This window comes from Cetorhinus maximus, chromosome 10 (assembly GCF_964194155.1).
Source record: "Cetorhinus maximus chromosome 10, sCetMax3.hap1.1, whole genome shotgun sequence".
NCBI lineage: Eukaryota > Metazoa > Chordata > Chondrichthyes > Lamniformes > Cetorhinidae > Cetorhinus > Cetorhinus maximus.
The window spans coordinates 128560311-128584415 of record NC_135888.1 but is presented as its reverse complement, the minus strand read 5'-3'; the positions used below and the strand labels follow the sequence as shown (position 1 = coordinate 128584415).

Genomic DNA, 24105 nt, shown 5'->3' with positions numbered 1-24105 from the left:
GGAAGGAAACAAGGTTTGAAAAAAGATTAACAGAGTGTGGGAGGTTTGAGTTTGGAGCAGGATGATGGGTTCTACAGTAAATCAGTAAAGGGTGAGAGGTGAGAGGTAGGGCTGGAGGGGAAATTGCCAGAGGCCACAAAGAGACTGTAGAAAACAAAGGTTCTTAAATCAGAGTGTTAGGGACATGAGGAAAGGAAGAAAGTGCTTGCAATTTTTTTATTCGTTCCTGGAATATGGGCGATGCTGGCTAGGCCAGCATTTATTGGGCTTATTGGGGTGGGGCAGGGGGGTGAGGGGGGTGAGGGGGGGTTAGTGGGGTTTGCCTGCAGGTGGCCAGTTGGCTCAGATGGCAGGACAGCCAGTGTGGACCAGATTGGTGCCAACAGCAGGAGGCTTGATTCCCTGTTCCATAGGGTGGATTTGGGTCCTGCCCTCCTTGCCCTAACCATGGTGGTGATTGTAGTGTTGTGGGTGGAACCTGCCTTCAGGCAGAAAACTGAAGAAAAAGAAGAAGAAAGTACCTTGGGACATTTCATTGGCTCGGATCTTCCACATAACGGCCGTTATCGTAGGATTGCCACTCTGCTCGTACTTTTCTGTGTCCCCACTCTGCTCCACATTTCTGGCTGAATCTTCCGAGCCTGTCTTCTTCGGAAATGCAGAGCGTAGAGCCCACAAAGAGCTCCATTGCAGCACTGTAGTGTCGAGAGAGAAGGCAATACACGCCCACCTTTTACAACACGAGTTGCCGTGTGGTAAGTTTAAAGCGCAGGATGAATGCTAGTGAGTAAGTGAATGGATGAATGAGTGAATGGACAGGATAGTCGGGTGGGTAGGTGGGTGAGGTAAGTGGATAAATGGGTAGGATAGAAGGTGGATGAGGTGGGTAAGGTCATAGGTGGGAAGAATGGTAGATGAGTAGAGTGGTAGTTGGGTAGGGTGGCAGGTGAGTAGGGTGGTAACTGGGTAGGGTAGTAGGTAAGTAGAGTGGCAGGTGGGTGAGGTGGCAGGTGCGTGAGGTGGAAGGTGGGCGAGGGTGACTAGGTGGGTGAGTGGTAGATGGGCCAGGGGATAGTTGGGTTGGAAGGGGTAGTCAGGTGGCGGGGGATAGTCAGGTCTGGTTGGGGTGGGGGGTGGGGTGGGGGGGGTGGGTGTTGTCAGGTGATCTGGGGTTATCATGGTCCAGAGGGATAGTCCAGTTGGCTTAGGAGATGAGGGGATTGGGGAAGGGGTAGTTAGGAGGTCAGTAGTGGGGTAGTTGAGCGGTCAGGTGTTATCATGGGCTCGAAGGATAGGTGGTTCGGTTTGGGGTGTTGGTCAAGGGTTCAGAGGGGTCAGGGGGGTGATTTGTGGGTGGGGGTGAGTGATGGGGTGTTGAACAGTTCTGTAGTTATCCAAGAGCTAGACTAGAATTTTTCTGTCCAACATTTCCTCCGTCACTAGTCAGGTAAGTCTCACAAAACTGTCCCAAGTCTCTGATTTCACTGTAGAGTCAAGACAGGAGAGCAAAATAGTAATATGAGAAATGAGGGTCCGAGAGTGGCTGGAAGGGACAGGGAGATAAAACCCAGGAATACGTCAACAATACAGTCAAGATTAGATGCTACAAAGGTCTCAAAAAGACAGAACTGGAGGCTCTGTATCTGAATGCGCGTAGCATTCATAACAAAGTAAATGAATTGATGGCCCACATTGAAGTAAATAAATATGATCAGATAGCAATTACAGAGACATGGCTGCAGGACGACAAAGATTGGGTCCTTAATATGAGGGGTATATGACATTCAAGAGGAATTGGAAGCTAGATAAAGATGGAGGGGTAGCACTGTTAATCGAAGAAGGAAATGGTGCAATAGTTAGAGAGGACCTTGGTTCAAGAGGTTAGGATGTAGAATCGGTTTGGTTGGAGATGAGGAATAGTAGGGGAAAAAAGTCACTAGTGGGAGTGGTCTACAGACTCCCTAACAGTAGCCAAGGTGTAGGACAAAGTATTCAAGGGAGAATATTGTGTGCTTGTGATAAAAGGACATCAAAAATCATGGGTGATTTTAATCGACACATAAACTGGAAAAATCAGATTGGCAGTGGTAGTTTGGATCAGGAGTTCTTAGAATTCTTTTGACATAGTTTGTTAGAGCAGCATTTCCTGGAACCAATCAGAGAGCAGGTATTGTGTAATGTGACAGGATTAATTAACAACCTCAGAGTAAAGGCACCCCTAAGTAGCAACAACCACAATATGATTGAATTTTACATCCAGTTTGAAAAGGAGAAGAGTGGGTCTAAGGCTAGTACCTTAAACTTAAATAAGGGCCACAATGTGGGGATGAAAGCTGAGCTAGCTGAAATGAACTGGGAAACTAGGCTAGAGGATAACTCAATAGAGAAGCAGTGGCAGACATTTAAGGTGATATTTCAGGGTATTCAGAATAAGTACATTTCTGCTATAAAGAAAAATTCTAAGGGGATATCCCACCATCCATGGTTAACTAAATAAGTTAAGGAAAGCATCAAACTTAAGGAAAAAGCATACAACTCCGCAAAGATTAGTGGCAGGACAGATGATTGGTCGGAATATAAAGAATGGCGGAGAATGACTAAAAGGTTAACCAGGAGAAAGGAATTAGACTATGAGAGGAAGCTAGCTAGAAATGTAAAAATGTCTAGCAAGAGTCTTTACAGGTACTTAAAAAGAAAAAGTGTAAGTAAAGTGATGTTGGTCCTCTAGAGAGTGACAGTGGGGAGTTAATAGTAGATAATAAGGAAATGGTGAAAGAAATGCTTCTGTGTTCACTATAGAGGATACAAAAAACATTCCAGTAACAGCTGCAAATCAGGAGGTGAAAGGGAGAGAGGGACTTGGTGAAATTGAAATCACTAGGGAAGAGGTACTGAGCAAATTGATGGAGCTGCAGGCTGGCAAGTCTCCAGGTCCCGATGGACTACATCCTAGGGTCTTAAAAGAGGTGGCTAATGAGGTAGTCAATGCGCAGGTGGTAATTTTGCAAAATTCGCTAGATTCTGGAAAGTTTCCATCAGACTGGAAAGTAGCAAATATAACCCCTCTATTCAAGAAAGGAGGGAGACAGAAAACAGGAAACTATAGGCCAGTTGGCTTGACATCTGTCATGGGGAAGTTGTTAGAATCAATCTCTGAGAAGGTTATAGCTGGGCACTTAGAAAAGCTCAAGGCAATTGGAAAGAATCAGTATGGTTTTGTCAAAGGAAAATCATGTTTCAGCAATTTATTGGAGTTATATGAAGGACTAACATGCGCTGTGAATAAAGGGGAGCCTGTAGCCGTACTGTACTTGGATTTCCAGGAGGCATTTGATAAGGTGCTACATCAAAGGTTATTATGGAAAATAAAAGTGCCTGGTGTAGGGGGTAACATATTAGCACGGATAGAAGATTGGCTGGCTGGCAGAAAGCAGAGAATTTGCATAAATGGGTCTTTTTCAGATTGGCAGGATGTGATGAGTGAAGTCCCAATGGGTCTGTGCTGGTCTCTCAACTTTTTATGATTTACATCAATGACTTCGATGAGGGGAGTTAAGGCATGGTAGATAAATTTGCAGATGACACAACGAGAACCTGAGGAGGTTGCAGATGGATATAGATAGGTTCAGTGAGTGGACAAAGATCCGGCAAATGGAATTTAATGTGGGAAAATGTGAAGTTGTTCACTTTGGCAGGAAGAACGAAAAAGCAGAGTATTACTGAAATGGAGAGCGGCTGCATAATCCTGAGGTGCAGTGGGATCCAGGTGTTCTCGTACATGTGTATCAAAAAGTTAGTATGTAGGTACCGCAAGTAATTAAGAAGGCTAATGGAATGCTATCCTTTATTATGAAGGGGATTGAACATAAAAGTAGGAATGTTATGCTTCAGTTGTACAAGGAATTGGTGAGACCGCATCTCGAATACTGTGTGCAGTTTTGGTCTCCTTATTTAAGGAAGGAAGTAAATGCATTGGAGGTGGTTCAGATAAGGTTTACTAGATTGATACCTGGAATAATTGGGTTGTCTTATGAGGAAAGGTTGAACAGACTGGGCTTGTTTCCACTGGAGTTTAGAAGAGTGAGGGGTCACTTGGCTGAAGTATACAAAATCCTGAACGACCTTGACAAGGTGGACCCGGAAAAGATGTTTCCTCTTGTGGGTGAGTCCAGAACTAGGGGGCACTGTTTTAAAGTTAGGGGTCGCCATTTTAGGACAAAGATGAGGAAAAAAAATTCTCTCAGAGGTTTGTGTGACTTTGGAATTCTCTGCCTCAGGAGGCAGTGGATGATCATTGAATATTTTTAATGAAGATTCTTGTTAGTCAAGGGAATCATAGGTTATCATGGGTAGATGGGGATGTGGAATTCGAAACACAAGAAGATCAGCCATGATCCCATTGAATGGCAGAGCAGGCTCGAGGGGCCGAATGGTCTACTCCTGTTCCTATTTCTTATGTTTTTATGTTATTGCCTATCCTTAATTGCACCTTCTCAAGGGCAATTAGAGATGGACAATAAACGCTGGCCTAACATGCGACACCCACATCCCATGAATGAATAAAAAAAATGAATACAACACCTTTCACGACCTCTGGATATCCTAACGTTTTTGACACTTTTGAGGCCTAGTCGCTGTTGTAATGTAGGAAACGCAACAGCCACTTTGTGCACAGCAAGATTCCAAAAGCAGAAATGAGATATGTGACCATGCAGATCATCTGTTAATACTGATGTTGGTTGTAGGATAAATATTGATTAGCCGCTGGGGAAAATTCCCCTGCTCTTCCCTGAAATAGTGGCTGTGAGATCTTTCACATCAAGCGGATGTAAAAGGACATACAGGGACAGTTTTAGCATCTCATCCGAAAGACAACATCTCCAACAGTGCAGCATTTCTTCAAAACAGCACTGGGGTTGTCAGCCTAACTTATCATTTCAAGTCTCTGGAGTGGGACTTAATCACACAACCTTGTGATTCAATAATCAAACTTACTCATGGGGTTAGAAAAAAACAAAAAGGTGTATTTTTATTTATTTAGTTCTTTCATGGGATGTGGGCGTCACTGGCTGGGCCAGCATTTATTGTCCATCCCTAGTTGCCCTTGAGAAGGTGGTGGTGAGCTGCCTTCTTGAACTGCTGCCATGTGGTGTAGGTATGCCCACAATGCTGTTAGGGAGGGAGTTCAAGGATTTTGACCCAGCAACAGTGAAGAAACAGCGATGTATTTCCAAGTCAGGATGGTGAGTGACTTGGAGGGGAGCTTCCAGATGATGGTGTTCCCATCTGTCTGCTGCCCTTGTCCTTCTAGATGGTAGTGGTCGTGGGTTTGGAAGGTGCTGTCTAAGGAGTCTTGGTGAATCCTGCAGTGCATCTTATAGGTGGTACACACTGCTGATACTGTGCGTCGGTGGTGGAGGGGGTGAATGTTTGTGGATGTGGTGCCAATTGAGTGGGCTGCTTTGTCCTGGACGGTCTCAAGCTTCTTGAGTGTTGTTGGAGCTACACTCATCCAGGAAAGTGGGGCATATTCCATCACACTCCTGACTTGTGCCTTGTGGATGGTGGACAGGCTTTAGGGAGTCAGTAGGTGAGTTACTCGTCGCAGAATCCCTAGCCTCTGACCTGCTATTGTAGCCACAGTATTTATATGGCTAGTCCAGTTCAGTTTCTGGTCAATGGTAAGGCCCCAGGACATTGATAGTGGGGGATTATGTGATGGTAATGCCATTGAACATCAAGGGGCCATGATTAGATTCTGTCTTGTTGTAGATGGTCATTGCCTGGCTCTTGTGTGGTACGAATGTTACTTGCCATTGTCAGCCCAAGCCTGGATATCATCCAGAACTTGTTGCATTTGGACATGGACTGCTTCAATATCTGAGGAGTCGCGAATGGTGCTGAACATTGTGCAATCATCAGTGAACATCCCCACTTCTGATCTTATGATGGAAGGAAGGTCATTGATGAAGTAGCTAAAGATGTTTGGGCCTAGGACACTACCCTGAGGAACTCCTGCAATGATGTCCTGACCTCAGGGTCAGCCATAACCATCTTCCTTTGTGCTAGGTATGACTCCAGCCAATGGAGAGTTTTCCCCCTGTTTCAAATTGACTCCAATTTTGCTAGGGCCCCTTGATGCGACACTCGGTCAAATGCAGCCTTGACGTCAAGTGCAGTCACTCTCATCTCACCTCTGGAGTTCAGCTCTTTTGTCCACGTTTGAACCAAGGCTGTAATGAGGTCAGGAGCTGAGTGGTCCTGGTGGAACCCAAACTGGGCATCAGTGAGCAGGTTATTGCTAAGCAAGTGCCGCTTGATAGCTTTGTTGATGACCCCTTCCATTATTTTACTGATAATCGAGAGTAGGCTATGGGGAGCTAATTGGCTGAGTTGGATTTGTCCTGCTTTTTGTGTACAGGACATACCTGGGCAATTTTCCAGATAGCCGGGTAGATGCCTGTGTTATAGGTGTACTGGAACAGCTTGGCTAGGGGCGTGGCAAGTTCTGGAACACAAGCCTTCGGTACTATTGCTGGAATATTGTCAGGGCCCATAGCCTTTGCAGTATCCAGTGCCTTCAGCTGTTTCTTGATATCAGGTGGAGTGAATCGAATTGGTTGAAGACTGGCATCTGTGATGCTGGGGACCTCCGGAAGAGGCCGAGATGGATCATCCACTCGGCACTTCTGGCTGAAAATTGTAGCAAATACTTCAGCTTTATCTTTTGCACTGATGTGCTGGGCTCCCTCATCATTGAGAATGGGGATATTTGTGGAGCCTCCTCCTCCAGTGCGTTGCTTAATTGTCCACCACCATTCACGACTGGATGTGGCAGGACTGCAGAGCTTAGATCTGATCTGTTGGTTGTGGGATCGCTTAGCTCTGTCTATCACTTGCTGCTGGTGTTGTTTGGCATGAAAGCAGTCCTGTGTTATAGGCTGACACCTCATTTTTAGGTATGCCTGGTGCTGCTCCTGCAATCTTCATTACCCTGGACCCGTGTGGCTTGCTAGGTGATTTCAGAGGGAAGTTAAGAGTCAACCACATTGCTATGAGTCTGGAGTAATTTGTAAGCCAGACCAGGTAAGGATGGCAGATTTCCTTCCCTTTCTTCAACAAAATGGGTTTTGACAAAAATTGACGATAGTTGTCAAGGTTAACTGACTTTATGTTTCAGGCTTATTAATTGAATCTAAATTCCACCAGCAGCCACAATGGGATTTCAACACATGTCCCCAGCGCATTAGCCTGGGCCTCAAGATTAGCAATCCAGTAACATTACCACGACACCACCATCTCTGCCAAGAGTATTACAATTGGTAACGGGTATATTAATATGGGAGTGCTACCCCACGGAGCCACGGCTCAGAATTGTGAGAGAGGGAGTGAAGGGAGAACAGCAAAGGTCAGATGAAGGATTAAAATCGAGTCAAGTGGGAGACCAACATTGATAAGAAAATCATATCCAAAGACAGAAATAATGCAAGAAGCATTCGGGAAATACATGGTAGAAAGTAATAGGAGACTAGACTGGGTTTTCTGGAACTGCAGTTAGTCTCAGCTTGATCGCCCAGCAGTCCATCTAGCAGGATCATCACTATTTTTATTTATGTGTGCTCTGCTACCCCATGCACACCACCACCTCCCCCCCCACCCCCCCAACCCCCGGCCCACCCACCAGTGTTGTTTCTCTTTTGGCCGCTGTTAGATTTATTTAATAATTTATACATGGTATTTCATTTAATTGAAGTACTACCTTATATTGACAGCGGCTTCACAGAATCTGACCCTCATTAGTGCTGTCAGCGGGAAATCTCGGTTGTTGATATCTCCCACTGTGTGAAACACTGGGCCGCGCACACAGTGGGGAATCTCTCTAGCTCATACCCAGAATGTACTGCGGAATGTGGTAGTTGCTGCCTCTCTGCCTAATGATGGATGTCATGTGAATATTAGGCTGAGGATTGTTGTAAATTGGCCTCTGGCGATCCAATCGCCTGGGGAGTTGAAGCAAATCTTCCCAGCCCTTGATCTTTTTAGTTTTGCATTTCTTCATTTTTTTCCCACCAAATAGAATAATATATCTTTTTATTTTTCTAATACTTTTTGAAAGTTTTATTTCCTTCCCACAGAATTCGGAATCTTTGCAGTGCAGAAGGAGGCCATTCAGCCCATCGAGTCTGCACTGGCTCTCTGCAAAAGCATTCTACCTAGTCTCACTCTCCTGCCTTATCCCTGTAACCTTGCACATTCTCTCTTTTCAAGCAGCAAACTAATTGCCTTTTGAATATCTCAATTGAAGTTTGTTCCAGACTCCAACCACCCTCTGGGTGAAAAGATTTTTCCTCATTACATTTACTCCTTTTGCCAATGATTTTGAATCTGTGCCCTCTAGTTCTTGATGCTCTCTTGAGTGGGAACAGCTTCTCACTATTTACCCTGTCCATACCCCTCAGGATCTTGAATACCTCTATCAAGTCCCCTCTCAGCCTTCTTTTCTCCAAGGAAAACAGTCCCAGCCTCTCCGATCTATCCTCATAGCTATAGTTCTTCATCCCAGGAATCATTGCTGTGAATCTCCTCTGTACTCTCTCCAGTGCCTTCACATCCTTCCTTAAATATGGTGCCCAGAACTGGACGCAGTACTCCAGATGAGGCCCAGTGTCTTATACAAATTCAAAATGACCTCCTTGCTTTTGTGCTCAATGCTCCTATTAATAAAGTTTAAGATACTATATGCTTTATTAACTGCTCTCTCAACATGCCCTGCCATCTTCAATGACTTATGTACATATACACCGAGGTCCATCTGTTCCTGCACCTCCTTTAGAGTTCCTCCCTTTATTTTATACTGTCTCTCCACATTCTTCCTGCCAAAATGAATCACCTCGCACTTCTCTGCATCGAACTTTATCTGCCACTTGTCTGCCCAATCCACCAACATGTCTATGTCTTTTTGAAGTTCACCACTATCCTCATCACAGTTGACAACATTTTCAATCTTCATATCATCTGCAAATTTTGAAATTATGCCCTGAACACCACAGTCTAGGTCATTAACATAAATCAGGAAGAGCAAGGGCGCCAACGCTGACCCCTGGGGAACTCCACGACAAACCTTCCTCCAATCTGAAAAACAACCATTTATCACTACTCTGCGGGTTGAATTTTCAGTTTGGTGTGCGAGAGTGATTGGCGGGCCTGCGAACGGTTGGGAAATGGACCGCTGACAGCGATCGGCCCCTGACCGCGATTTCACGCTGGCTGGCCAGTTAACGGGTGGGGGAGGGAGGGGGGCGCGGGTGGAAGGAAGGCGGTGACATCAACGTGGGCATAGACGAGCACTGACAGAAAGCTCCCTGAAGGTGCAGAGCTGCCTCAGGTAACTGAAGACCTGAAACACAAGAAATAATCTTTAAAAAATCATCAAAAAAATGTCCAAGCATCACAATCAGGCACCTGAACATATAGATTATAAAAATGCTGTCCACAGATTTCTATTTTTATTTTATCTAATAACATAAACCTCATCCCGCAGCAACCACCACCCCTGTGTCTAAGGAAGACCGGAAAATTATCACTAATGCCTCCGCAATTTCCACTCTCACTTCCCTCAGTACCCTTGGATGCATCTCATTCGAGTCCTCGTACCTTATCTATTTTAAGCAAAGATAGCCTTTCTAACACCTCCTTCTTCTCACTTGTAAATTCTTCTAGTGCACCAGTTACCTCCTCTCTCACCTCGGCCTGGGTAACATCTTCTTCCTTTGTAAAGACAGATGCAAAGTACTTGTTTAATACCTCCACTGTTTCTCTATCCTCCATGTGCAAGTCCCCTTTTTTATCCCTAATCAGCTCTACTCTTTTTTTTTTAACCATCTTTTTATTATTAATATGCTTATAGAAGACCTTGAGATTCCCTTTTATGTTAGCTCCAATTGTCCTATCAAATCATCTTTGCTGATGGAGAAGCCATCAGGAGAATCATTGCCTGTCATGTGTTGGTGAGCATCATCCAGTTTGAAAATTGCATTGCGCAAACCTAAAAATTGAATTTGCCTTAAAAGTGATGTAGAACTTGCCCACGGGAGTGGTGTAAGTGGAGACAATGAATGTTTTCAAAAGTAAATTGGATGGGGAAATTGAGGGAAATAAACTTGCAGGGTTATAGAGATAGAGTGGCGAATGGAACTGATTAGATTGCTCTGCAGAGAGCTGGCGTAGACTCGATTGGCTGAATGGCCTCTTTCTCTGCTGTAATGACTATGACTCTCAGTGCTGAGAGGACCCAGGGCTAACTGGTGCTCAGCTTTCCTGTTGGGCTGTGGCTTCCCGTCAGCACCTAGCCCATTGTCCTCCTTACATATAGTCGGGTTTATGTTCTCCCTCGCCATTCTAGACTTCTTCAAATACCCTTATTCATGTAAATCCATAGACCATCATTCCCATTTGGAGGACAGGCCAGGTATGAAACCTGTGACATTTGCCTCTGCCATGTTTTGTTTGGCGTAGCTCAGCTGTAACAAGTTAGGGTAAATTGCTCAGTGGGAAATCCATATGAAGCTAACCATATTCTCCTGCCTCCTCAGATAGCAACTAACGCAATACCAAGAATATAATCCCATTCTAATAATATACTCAAAAACACAAACCCATCCCAAAAGTATAATCCAATTCCAAAAACACAATCCTATCCTAATAATATAATATCCTCCCAAATATATAATCCAATTCAAAAGAAACAATCCCATCCCAATAATATATGATCCCATCAATGCAATCCCATCCCAAAAGCACAACCGCAGTCCAATAATGCAATCGCATCCAAAAATATTATCCTATCCCAAAAATTGCAAACCCACCCCAAAAATATAAAAGCAAAAAACTGCGGGTGCTGGAAATCCAAAACAAAAACAAAAATACCTGGAAAAACTCAGCAGGTCTGGCAGCATCTGCGGAGAGGAGCACAGTTCACGTTTCGAGTCCAAACGACCCTTCAACAGAACAAAAATATAATCCTATCCCAATAATACATTCCAGAAAGCCAGTTGGTACAGCATAGAATTGGAGCCAATCTTTACATACTTTTACACTGGTTTACAGAGTTACACATTACAAGCCTACACCGCCTAACCCGACAGCCAGTTTCAGTTTGCAACTATTTATAGGGATTCAAGTGAATCACCAATTAATGTCCAATACCAGTGTACAATTAACACAATTAATAAACACTTAACATAACATTATCCCATTCCAATGATACAATCCATCCCAGTAATGTAATCCCTTTCCAATTATGTAGTCCAATCCCAAAAACAATAGAAAATACAGCACCTTTCACAGCTCCCTCAGTACTGCACCTCAGAGGTGCTTTTGAAATGTGGTCACTGTTGTAACAGCAACCACAGCTGCCACTTTACACACAGCTTGATCCCACAAACCGCAATGTGGTAATGGCCAGATAATTTGCTTTTTTAGTGATGTTGGTTGAGAGATGGATATTGGCCAGGACACCAGGAAGGGCTTCTCTGCATTCTCATACGCTCCAATCTGATGAGGGAAAAGTCCTGCATAAAATGTTCCTGATCCACAAAGCAAAACCTCAGTATATTCGTCCGCTCTCGAATCTCCAACATTATATAGGGAGAGTCAGCCTAGATTTTAGTGCTTAAGTCTCCGGAGAGGGAGCTTGAACTCTCAAACTTCTGACTTAAAAGAGGTGAGCCACAGCCCAGTTATCACCCTTGATGCACTTGAAACGCTGGTGTTGTTCGGTAGGATTGCTACTGTCTCTGCTGCTGATTTGATTGCATTGTTGAAGAACCAGACCCCAGCAACTGAATCCAGACCCAAATCAGGTTTCGACCCGATTTAGATAAATTTTGATCAACCCCGGTGTTGAACTGGCCAGTGATTGTTGAAGCCATTTAGTGACAAGGTGGTGCATGCTGCATATTAAATGGCAGAAAGTGAAACCCAAGATCACATTCCCAGCTGTCAGGGATCTGGACACAGGAACAGAGCTTCAAATGATGCATCAGGAATGCAAGCAAGAGACAAATGGTAAACACAGCGTTGCTCGCTGGGTACGAGGTCACAAGGCAAATCTAACTGGTCAGGGGCAAGACACAGAACACAGGACTCAATTTGGTGAGGATGTGCTGTCATGACACTAAATGCAACAGAGCATCCTGTAGCAGAGTTATTTATCTCTGCTTCCACTTGTTTTTATCAGGACGCTTTCTCACTTGGTGTCGGCTGTATGGCTCAATGGGTAACATACTTTCATCTCCGAGTCAGAAGCTGATGGATTCGAGTCCCCACACTCCAGAGACTTGAGCTCATAATCCAGGCTGAAACTCCCAGTGCATTACTAAGGGAGTTCTGCACTGTCAGAACAGCTGTACTGAGAGAGTGCTGCACTATCAGAGGGGCAGTACTGAGGGGGTGCTGCACTGTCAGAGAAGCAGTATTGAGTGAGTGCTGCATTGTCTGAGGGGCAGAACTGAGTGAGTGCTGCACTGTTGGAGGGACAGTACCGAGGGAGTGCTACACTGTCAGAATAGCTGTTCTGAGAGAGTGCCACATTGTCAGTGGGGAAGTAATGAATGAGTGCTGCAGTGTTGCAGGGACAATACTCAGGGAGTGCTACACTGTTGATGGGCAATACTGAGGGTCTGCTGCACTGTCGGAGGGGCATATGAAGGAAATGCTACATCATTGGAGGGACAGTGCTGTGGAAGTGCTGCACAATCAGTGGGGCAGCACTGGTGGAGTGCTGCACTGATGAATGGGCAATATTGAGAGAGTGCTGTATTGTTGAAGCTACTGTCTTTTGAATGAGATATTAAACCGATGTCCTGTCTACCCTAAAAGATCCAACTATCCTGAAGAAGAACAGAGGTGTTCTCATAAGAACAGATTATCTTGGCATTATGACATTGCTGTGTATGTGACCCTGCTGTGCACAAATTGGCTGCCAAGTTTCTTACATTACAACTGGGACTACACTTCAAAAAGTACTCCATTGGCTGTAATGCACTTTGGGCCATCTTGAGGTTGTGAATGTCACTGTAGATATACAAGTTCCTCTTCGTTTGAAAGGAGTTGAAGTGATCAGTGTTTAAAAGGAGCTGAAGTGATCAGACTGAACACAAGCTTCTGATTGAGTGAAACAAAAACAGAAAATGCTGGAAAAACTCAGCAGGTCTGAGAGCATCTGCGGAGAGGAAGACAGAGTTAACGTTTCAAATGAAGAGTCATACGGACTCGAAACGTCAACTCTGTCTTTCTCTCCACAGATACTGTCAGACGTGCTGAGTTTTTCCAGCATTTTCTGTTTTTAATTCCGATTTCCAGCATCCGCAGTACTTTGCTTTTATCCTGAGTGTGTGAGTCTTTTTCCAATCCTTGTGGACCAATAAAATTTCTATCAAAAATATAAACAGGAAATGCTATCAATACTCAACAGGTCAGGCACTGCCAGTGGCGATAGAAACAGTTAATGCCTGAAATTTTCCACAGAGGTGGTGGCCCTGTGTCCCTGACTGTCTGATTGTCAAGTGTCTAAGGTCATGGCTTCCAACACATCAGGGGGGGTGTCCGGTTTTTGCCAGGGCCAGTCAGTCAGGCAGGTATTAGAGGCAGGCAGGATCAAGCGTGGGCAGGGGTCACCATTGGTGGATGCCTCTGTTGGGCACAGGGTGCCCAAACAGGAGGAACCCTCCACGAGTCCACAGCCAGACTGACCAGAGTTTACCTGGTGGCCTCACCTCATCGCTCCCTGCCACTGGTAAAATACCAGGGCGGAAGGAGGGGGCCCTTAAATTCTCCACTTAAGGGCTTTGGCCTAAAGGTGGGAAGGCTACCCCGGTAAAATTCCAGTGGAGGCTGGTAGGCAAGGGGCACGTACCTCTGCCATGCCACCCGATTTTATACCCTGCCCACCAGCCAGACCACTCCCCAGGGGTGCGGGGCATAAAATCCTGGCCACTGTTTCAGGTAGATGACGTTTCATCAGAACTATTAGAGATGTGCTTGGCTTTAAGCAAGCCCCAAGGGTGAGGGGAGGAAACAGCACACGGGTAGGTCTGTGATAAATTGGGAGGCGGGAGAGATTAAATGAAGAATAGAATCATTGCCAGTCCCTGTAGTCTGAGGAGAAGGGATCTGAGATTATTGAACGTGATGTTAAATCCGGAAGGCTGAAAAGTGTCCAGTCGAAAGGTGAGATCTTTTCCCTCAAGCTTCTGTTGAGCTTAAATAGAAGAGTGGAGGAGGCTGAGAACAGATAGGGCAGCACGGGAATGGGATTAGGAATTAGTGTTAAAGCTCAGGGTCATGCCTGCAGACTGAGTGGAGGTGTTCAGCAAAGCAATCCTGTAATCCATGCTTGGGAAATGCCGAGGGTCAGTTTTGTGATATAATGACAACGTTGACATTTTAAGGGAACTGAGATATGAATAGACAGTCTAACTTGCTGTGGATTGGTAAGAATGATTTATGTGCCTTTGACCTGAACCTCTGTCAAATCCTTGTCTCGGTCCCAAGCATCACAAAAGCGCGGGGTGATTAGTTGGAATCTGTGCCAACTACCAGTAGAGGGAGTAATATAGCATTCGCCCTTCCGTGGTTAAAGTTGAGGTGTCCAACATCAAACCAGCCTGAATAAGATCAATTCGGAGGATGTTATGCTCATAATTCAGAGTGAGATATTGGTTGAAAACCATTTAGCACTTGACTGGAACAGAGTTCAAGTCTACAATAACACTCGAATCACTAGCACTGCTTTTTACATTCATTTCACACATGAATAAACTCAGAATAGTTAATAGGACACAAACAAGTTTGTGACAATATAGCAGCTGGTTTCTACTTGATGGGACATGCTTCAGTCTCAGCTGGGCTCAGGGATTCAGTAAAGAAGTTGTGTTAAACGTGTACCTTGGTCAGACCACACCTGGAGTAGTGCCTATAATCCTGGTCATCATATTATAAAAAAGATATAGAGGCACTGGAGGGGGTGCCAAAGATAATTACAAAGATGATGCCAGAAATGTGATGGAACCTTTTCAGGAGAGGATGGATAGGCTGGGTCTCTTTTCTCTTGAAAAGAGAAAGCTGAGGGGTGACCTAATAAAGGCTTTAAAATGATGAAAGGTTTTGATAGAGTAGACATAGAGAGAATGTTTCCACTTGTGGGGGAAGAAGAAAACTAGAGGCTGTCAGTGTGAGGTATTCGCCAAGAAATGAAATAGGGAATTCAGAGGAAACTTGTTAGCTGAGGGAATGGTGAGAATATGGAACACACTAACGGAGTGGTTGAAGCGAATGGTTTGGAAGCAATTTTTAAAAGTTACTCTTTCACGGGATGTGGGTGTTACTGGCTAGGACAGCATTTATTGCCCATCCCTAATTTACCTTGAAAAGGATTTATGGGGAGACAAGACAAGCCTTTGAGGGGGAATAGAATAGAGGGCTACGATGATGGAGTTAGATGAGGAAAGGCGGGAGGAGACGCTAGTGGAATATAAACACCAGTATGGACTAGTTGGGCCGAGTGGCCTGTTTCTGTCCTGTCCGTTCAACGTAATTCTCAATGTACGACAATCCCTGTTCATCACTCAGTTATTAGGTATGCACTAGAAGCTGGTCCAGTTAAGAGGAGTGGGTCAGATGATATGTGTGTAAGTATCTGGTGTTGGAGCAAAGGCTCAAAAGCTGTATTTGGGAGGAAATCTCAGTGTCACCTTGAAGGTGGACCACATCGGTTTTAATCCATCCCAGCCTTGCTTTTATATAATCTTGAGGATTAACAAAGTGGTGATAGTCATTTATGAAGCTTTGGTTATGTTGCATCTGAAGTCATAGTATTCGGTTCTGGGCACTGATTCTCAGGGAGGGTACATTGGCCCTGCAGGGGGTTCAGCATAGATTTACCAGAATGATACACAGGCTAAAAGGGTTAAATTGTGATTACATAAACTAGGTTTGTATTCCCTCAAGTTTAGAAGATTAACAGGCAATCTAATGAGATGTTTAAGATCATTGAAGGAGTTGAAAGGTTAGACAGAGGAAAACTATTTCCTGTAGTTGGGGCAGGAGTTGGGGGGGAGCCCAGGACAAGTGAGCATAACCTCACCCTAGGGTGTTCTGTTCCTGTGTGGGTGGGGTGGCGAGGGGAGTCCTCATGAAATAAAAAGAAAGAACTTGTGTTTATCTCTCAACTTTCACGATTCCAAGGTGCTTTACAGCCAATGAAGTATTTTTGAAGTATCATAATGTAGGGATCACAGTAGTCAATTTGCCCACAGGGAGATCCCACAAACAACGAGACAAATGAAAAGCTATTTGATTTAGTGGTGTTGGTTGCAGGGTGAATAATGGCCCCAAGACACTGGAGAGAGCTCCCCTGCTTTTCTTCCAAATAATGCCCATGGGATTTTTTGTGAGGGCCTCAGTATAACATCGTACCTTAAAGAACCATGAGCTGAGCTGAGAAATACAGGCAAGCTCAGATCAAGTTAGGTGGATGCAAGAGAATTTGATGAAACATACCTGGAAGTATTATATACAGTTCTGGTCTCCCTACCTAAGGAAGGTTATACTTGCCTTAGATCACAGAATAACAGAATTGTTATGGTGTAGAATTAGGCCATTCGGCCCACTATGTCTGCACCAGCAGACGGGGTGCAGCGAGCGTTCACCAGATTGATTCCTGGGATGAGAGAGTTGCCCTCTGAGGAGATCTGAGTAAAATGGGCCAATGCACTCTGGAGTTTGGAGGAATGAGAGGTGATTTCATTGAAAGAGTGGGAGATTCATTTGCAGAAGCACTACACAGCTTTATGTTAACTCCGAGGGCCTAGGGAGCACTGCGAACTGCTACCTGCACAATGACACACTATTCCTCATTGCTATCATTAAAGAACATTGCATGAATCAAGCAAGTAGCAACTCACAGTGCTGTCTGCCCCCAAGGAATCAACGTCAAAAGTGGCAGTATGCAAATAAGTTTCTCCCCTGTAAGATTCAAAGGGGTCTTGGCAGGCTGGATGCTGAGGCCAGTTAGGGCTTAGCTGAGGAGAAATTTCTTTGTGAACAAGGTTGTGAATCTTTGGAATTCTCTACCCTAGAGAGCAGTCATTGAGTGTATTAAAGGCTGAGTTGATAGATTTTGGACAATAAGAGGCTCAAAGGATCTAGAGATTGGGTGGGAAAGTGAAGTTGCGTTTTGAGGATTAGCCATGATCTTATAAAATGGCAGATCAGGTTCAGGGGGCCAAATAGCCTACTCCTCCTCCAATTTCTTAAATGCCAGACTTGTCAATGATGCCCACATCCTCAGAATGAATTGCAACACTAACTTACATTTATATAGCACTTTTAATGTAATAAAACATCCCAAGGCACTTCACAAGAGCATTATAAGCAAAACTTGACACCAAGCCAGGTAAGGAGATATTAGGTCGGACGGCCTAAAGCTTGGTCAAAAAAGCGAGGTTTCAACAAGTGCATTAAAGGAGGAAAATGAGGTAGAGAGGTCAAGAGGTTTTGGGAGGAAATTCCGGAGCTTTGAGCCGAGGCAACTAAAGGCATGACACCTAAAACTGGGGAATACTCAAGAGGCCGGAATTAGATGAGCAAAGATATCTTGGAGGGTTATGGGCTGGAGGGATCACAGAAATAGGGCAAGATGAGGCCATGAAGGGATTTGAAAACAAGGATGACAATTTTAAATTGAAATGTCGTTTAAATGGCTACAAATGTGGGTCAGGGAGCACAGGGGTAATGTGGGCACAGGGGTAATGTGGGCACAGGGGTAATGTGGGCACAGCGGTAATGTGGGCACAGCGGTAATGTGGGAACAGGACTTGCTGCAAGTAAGGAGAGTAAGGGACAGCAAAGTTTTGGGCGACCTCAAGTTTTTTTTTCTTTATTCTTTCATGGGATGTGGGCATCTCTGGCAAAGTCAGCATTTGTTGCCCATCCCTAATTGCCCTTGAACTGAGGCACTTGCTAGGCCATTTCAAAGGGCAGTTAAGAGTCAACCACATTGCTGTTGGTCAGGAGCCACATGTAAGCCAGACCAGGTAAGGATGGCAGATATCCCTTCCCTAAAGGATATTAGTGAACCAGATGGGTTTTTGTGACAATCAGCAATGGCTTCACGGTCACCATCACTGAGACTAGATTTATATTCCAGATTTATTATTCGTTCATGGGATGTGGGCGCCACTGACTAGGCCAGCACTTATTGCCCATCCCTAATTGCCCTTATTCAGAGGGCATTTAAGAGTCAGCCGCATTGCTGTGGGTCTGGAGTCACATGTAGGCCAGACCAGGCAAGGACAGCAGATTTCCTTCCCTAAAGGGCATTAGTGAACCGGATGGGTTTTTACGACAATCGGCAATGGTTTCGTGGATTTTTATTAAATTCAAATTACACCATCTGCCATGGTGGGATTCAAACCCAGGTCAGCAGAGCATTACCCTACCACTACGCCATTGCCTTGCCCCAAGTTTACAGAGGGTAGAATATGGGAGTGCTTTAGAATAGCCAATCCCAGAGATAACAAAGGCATGGATGAGGATTTCAGCAGCAGATGTGCTAAGGCAGGGATGGAATGCAGCAATATTATGGAGGTGATGATTGACAGTCTTAGTGATGGCATGGATATGTGGTCAGAAGCTCATCTTTGGGTCAAATATGACGCCAAGGTTGTGAACGGTCTGGGTAGTTGCCAGAGAAGAGGGATGGAGTAGGTAGTTAGGGAGCGGAATTTGTAGCAGGGACTGAAGACAATGGCTTCAATCTTCACGATATTTAATTGGAGGAATTTTCTCCTACTGCAGTACTGGATGCCAGCCAAGCAGTCTTTCCCCCACCCCCAACAATGAAAAAAGAAAAGGATATATCCTTTAACTGGAAGCTTCACCCAGTTTGTTGTTCATGAACTTCATCACGAGATAGAAATGGATGATATGGGTAGATATGGATGAAACGTTCAGCCTATTTCTGAGGAGGTGGTGGCACATTGGTATTTGTCACTAGACCAGAGACCCAGGGTAATGCTCTGGAGACCTGGATTCAAATCCCACTGTGGCTGATAGTGGAATTTGAATTCAGTAAAAATCTGCAATTAAAAGTCTGATGATGACCATGAAACCATTGCCGATTGCTGTAAAAACCCATGTGGTTCACTAATGTCCTTTAGGGAAGGAAATCTGCTGTCCTTACCTGGTCTGGCCTACATGTAACTCCAGACCCACAGCAATGTGGTTGACTCTTAAATGCCTCCTGAACAAGGGCAATTAGGGATGGGCAATAAATGCTGGCCTGTCCAGCAATGCCCATATCGCATGAGTGAATAATGAAAAAAAAGTTGAGTTCATACCTAGAGGTCCTACAGACCCTCACCCTCTTTCACCCGCCCCATTGCAGCATCCATTGATACCTTAAGAGTTCAGTTGTAACAATCCTCACTTCAAGATTATGACTTGAAGCTCCTCTGAAGGATCTGAGTGTATAACCTGGGCTGACACTTCAGCGCTGCACTGATCAATGCGCCAGCACTCTTAGGTTAAAAAAAAAATCCCGTGGCAGTATTCAAAGAAGAGCAGGGATTTCTCCCAGTTTTCTGACCGGCTCTCCCACCAGCCAACCAAAAACCAATTATCTGATCATTATCAAACAAGCAGTCTGAAAGTTTAGCAACCACAGAGAAATGCAATTCAAAGTTTCACTCAGTCGTTAGGTTTCGATTGTTGGACCTAAGTTGTTCGGACAGGACCCCAGCGGAAATATTTATCCCTCAGACGCTGACTGACTTCATGGCCAGAATTTTTCACTCGTCGGGCGGGTGTGCGTTCAACCCAAACAAGTGTGAAATGCCGCTCGATATTTCAGTCACCAGGCAGGTGAGGGACTCAGCAGCACGCCCGCCAACAATTAACAGGCCTATTAAGGCCGTTAAAGTACCAATTAAGTGAAATTTTTCGCTGCCCGTCCACCCTTACGGTGGGCGGGCAGGTGAAAAGACCAAGCGGCCTTTGCGTTTTTTAGGGAACCTCATGCACGGGCGGGATGGGGTTTCCAACAGCGATTAAAAAAAAATAAGATAAAAGTTTTAACAGCTCATTAATGACACGTTCCTGCTCATGTGTCAGAGTCCCGTGAGGGGACATGTTTCTCGCCATTTCAAAAAATTCTTTATTTTTAATTTTTAAACCTTCAGCTATCCTGAGGTAGCTCTGTGCCTCAGGGAGCTTTTCCTGCGCGCTCGCCCTCGCCCCCCCACCAACACAGGCAGCGCTGAACACTGCAGCGTGGGTTTCATGCGGGGCGGGCCTTAGTTGGCCTACCAGCGTGAAACCGCAGTCATGGTTCGACCCCCACCCCCCCCAAGCTGAGCCCGCCAGACGAGGGCAAAATCCTGGCCCATGTTTCCATTGTTGATTTTTTAACACCTTTTTTTGCTACTTCCAAATAAATTCGCACTTTTATCAAATGAAGTTCTTGTGACCAACAGAATGTAATTTGGTGTTGCTTCTTTTTCTCCCCCCTCCTCCCCCCCACCCCCCCAGTCTGCTCGCTGTTTGCTCGCGGAGTCTACGCGATCTTCGGATTTTACGACCGGAAGACGGTAAACACACTCACATCGTTTTGTGGAGCTCTGCACCTTTCGTTCATCACTCCCAGCTTCCCCGTCGACACCTCCAACCAGTTTGTCATTCAGATGAGACCTGACCTACAGAATGCTCTGCTCAGCCTCATCGAACATTACAAATGGCAGAAGTTTGTGTATATTTACGATGCTGATCGCGGTAAATAAACTTTCATCCCATCCTACATAGAATCATTTTGCAACCCATGTGCGGTGACTATATGTTGTAACCACGGTGAGCACTGCAGCCTCTCTGTAAATTTTACTGTTCACTCATTAAGATCTTGAGGCTTTCCGGATTTCGGGAATTGTGCATGAGATTGGAAATTTTCAGACGTCGGGGAAACGGTGCGAGGGAGAAACCGGGAACTACTGTCAGTTCAATAAAAGCAAAAAAAAAAACTGTGGATGCTGGAAATCCAAAACGAAAACAAAAATAAAAATACCTGGGAAAACTCAGCAGGTCTGACAGCATCTGACATGAGGAGAGGAATACAGTTAACGTTTCAAGTCCGTATGACTCTTCAACAGAACTAAGGAAAAATAGAAGAGAGGTGAAATATAAGCTGGTTTAAGGGGGGGGTGGGACAGGTAGAGCTGGATAGAGGGCTAGCTAGATAGAGGAGAATCTCCACCTATCCCTGGCCCTCTATCCAGTTCTACCTGTCCCACCCCCCCACCCTTAAACCGGCTTATATTTCACCTATTTTTCCTTAGTTCTGTTGAAGAGTCATACGGACTCGAAACGTTAACTGTATTCCACTGTCAGTTCAATGTTGGTTCTGGGGAAGTTACTAGAGTCTGTCATTATGGATTCAATGACCGAGAGCTTGAATAAATATCAGCTAATCATAGAGAGTCAGCATGGATTTGTTAAAGGTACGTCATCGTGTCTGACTACAAAGGAGACGTTTGCAGGGTGATGAGGAAATTGCAGGGGAGTGGGAGTAATTGGACAGCTCTCAAAGAGATGTTACAGACACAGAGATAAAAGAAAAATACTGTGGATGCTGGAAATCTGAAATAAAACAGAAAATGCTGGAAAATTTAAGCAGGTCTGATAGCATCTGTGGAGAGAGAAACAGAGTTAACATTTCGAGTCTAATATGACTCTTCTTCTTCTCCAGACACAATGTCCTTCTGCCATGCTGTGTCATCCTATGATTGAATATTTTTATGATTAACCGAGTAGAAATTTTTTAACAGCCCTCTCAGCTTGTCCTGACACTTCCAGAGATTGGTTTACGTACATCCCCAAGTCTCTCTGTTCCTGCACCCCCTTTAAAGTTGCACCATTTAATTTATATTGCCTCTCCTCATTCTTCTGATCCAAACCTATCACTTCACACTTCTCTGCGATAGGTTTTATCTACCTTGTGTCTGTCCATTTCACCGGCCTATGTCCCACTGAAGTCTGTTACTTTCCTCCTGAATGTTTACTACACTTCTGAGTTTACATTTCATCTGCAAACTTAATATTATTTCCTGTATCCCCATTCTGTCAATAAATATATATATTAAAAAGAGCAGAAGTCCCAATACTGACCCCTGGGGAACACCATTGCATCCTTCCCTCCAGTCCGAAAAACAACTGTTCACTGCTACCCTCTGTTTCCTGTCTCTTAGCCAATTTCATGTCCCAGCTTTCACTGTCCCTTTAATCCTCAGAGCTTTTTTAGAAAGTCAATTATGCGGTACTTTATCAAGCACATTTTAAAAGTCCACGTGCACAATACCAACTGCACTGCCCTCATCAACTCTCTCCATTACTTTATCAAAGAACTCAATCAAGTTCGTCAAACACAATTTTCCTTTAACATCTTTATTATCCCATGTACTTCCAAGTGACAATGAATTAATTTTTCTCACCTGTACTCAGGGGAGAACACAAGTGACTCAAAAAAAGAAAGGCTTTGAAGTTTAACAAAAATCTCTCAGTACCAGAGACCTGGTGGAGAGGAGAGTGTTAAAAGGCTCAGACGAATGTTCTTGTGCTTGACGGCAGAGTCTTTGTTGAACATTGATGTCTTTTTGTTCCTATTCAGGATTGTCCGTCCTACAGAAAGTGCTGGACACGGCTGCAGAGAAGAACTGGCAGGTGACGGCAGTCAGTGTTGAGACCACCACCGAAGAAGGTTACCGGATGCTCTTCAAAGATCTGGACAAGAGAAAGGATCGGCACGTCATCATTGACTGCGAGGCCGATAAACTCAGCACCATCATGAATCAGGTGACACTGGGCATAGGCACTGGGCAGGCATGGGACAGACACCGGGCAACTGAGAGAGGGTGGGGGGGGGGGGGGGGGGGGCAATCGGAAAAGAGGGCAATCAGAGGAGGAATGATTAAGCGATGGGGAGGGGTGATTGGTGGAAAGAGAGGGGAGATCAACCGGGTGAGGGGATGGAGGTGGCAATGGGAGGGGTGGGTATAAAACAGTGGCCAGCAGTGGCCCATGGTTGGAATGTGGAGCCTGGAGCAGCAAATATATGGAAGAATCCTACCAGTTGTGAAGTATTCACTTTCAGAAGCTCTCTTCGGGTAGACAGGGGGAGATGGTGGTGCAGTGGTAATGTCGCTGGACTAGTAATCCAGAGACTTAAGTTAATGCACTGGAGACATGGGTTCAAATTCCAACATGGTAGCTGGTGGAATTTAATTTCAATTAACTAAACCTGGAATTGAAAGCTAGTCTCAGTAATGATGACCATGAAGCTATCATCAATTGTTGTAAAAACCCACCTGGCTCATTGTGTCCTTTAGGGAAGGAAACCTGCCGTCCTTACCTGGTCTGGCCTACATGTGACTCCAGACCCACAGCAATGTGGTTGACTCTTTAAAAATGTCCTCTGAGCAAGGGCAATTAGGAATCGGCAATAAATGCTGGTCTAGTCAGCGATGCCACATTCCATAAATGAATTAAAAGAAAGAAAGAATTATTTCAGCTCATTTCATCCAGCCTCCATTCTTGAAGCTGTCTAATTCTGTGGAAGATTTCCTCAGAATCACCACCGCTTCTCGAAAGGTACACATTCTTCCGGGATGGAGAGAGTTCTGAGATCAGGGTTCTGGGATTAAGGAGCTTGCCATCTGGGTCACTCTCCTGCTGTGATGGTTAATATTTTTGCACCCATCACATAGGGCAAGCCTTGAGCTGGCTGCTACACTAGTAACAGAATGTGTTGCACTTTCTGTATTTTACAGATCATAAACATCGGAAAGCACATCCGAGGATATCAGTACATCTTCGCAAGCCTGGTAGGTTTACAACACAGCCTTACCGCAGAAATGCTAATGTTGCATCGTTGTTCAAAGAGGGAGAAAGGGACGATAGGAGTAATCACAGAGTAGTCAGCCTACCATCAGTAGTAGGCAACTTATTGGAAAATGTCTGAAAGACGGTATAAATCGCCATTTAGAAAGGCAGGGATTAACC

General features: G+C 44.8%; 1 protein-coding gene across 1 annotated transcript in view; it reads left to right on the top strand.

The window, feature by feature from the left end:
- The window catches only part of LOC144686008 (glutamate receptor 1-like), a 245409-nt gene that overhangs the window by 89084 nt on the left and 132220 nt on the right, over window positions 1-24105 (top strand). Inside the window, exons 3-5 of the mRNA XM_078551125.1 lie at window positions 20590-20829; window positions 22715-22899; window positions 23874-23927. Coding sequence (XP_078407251.1) covers window positions 20590-20829; window positions 22715-22899; window positions 23874-23927 — 479 coding nt within the window. The remainder of the gene's footprint in view (window positions 1-20589; window positions 20830-22714; window positions 22900-23873; window positions 23928-24105) is intronic.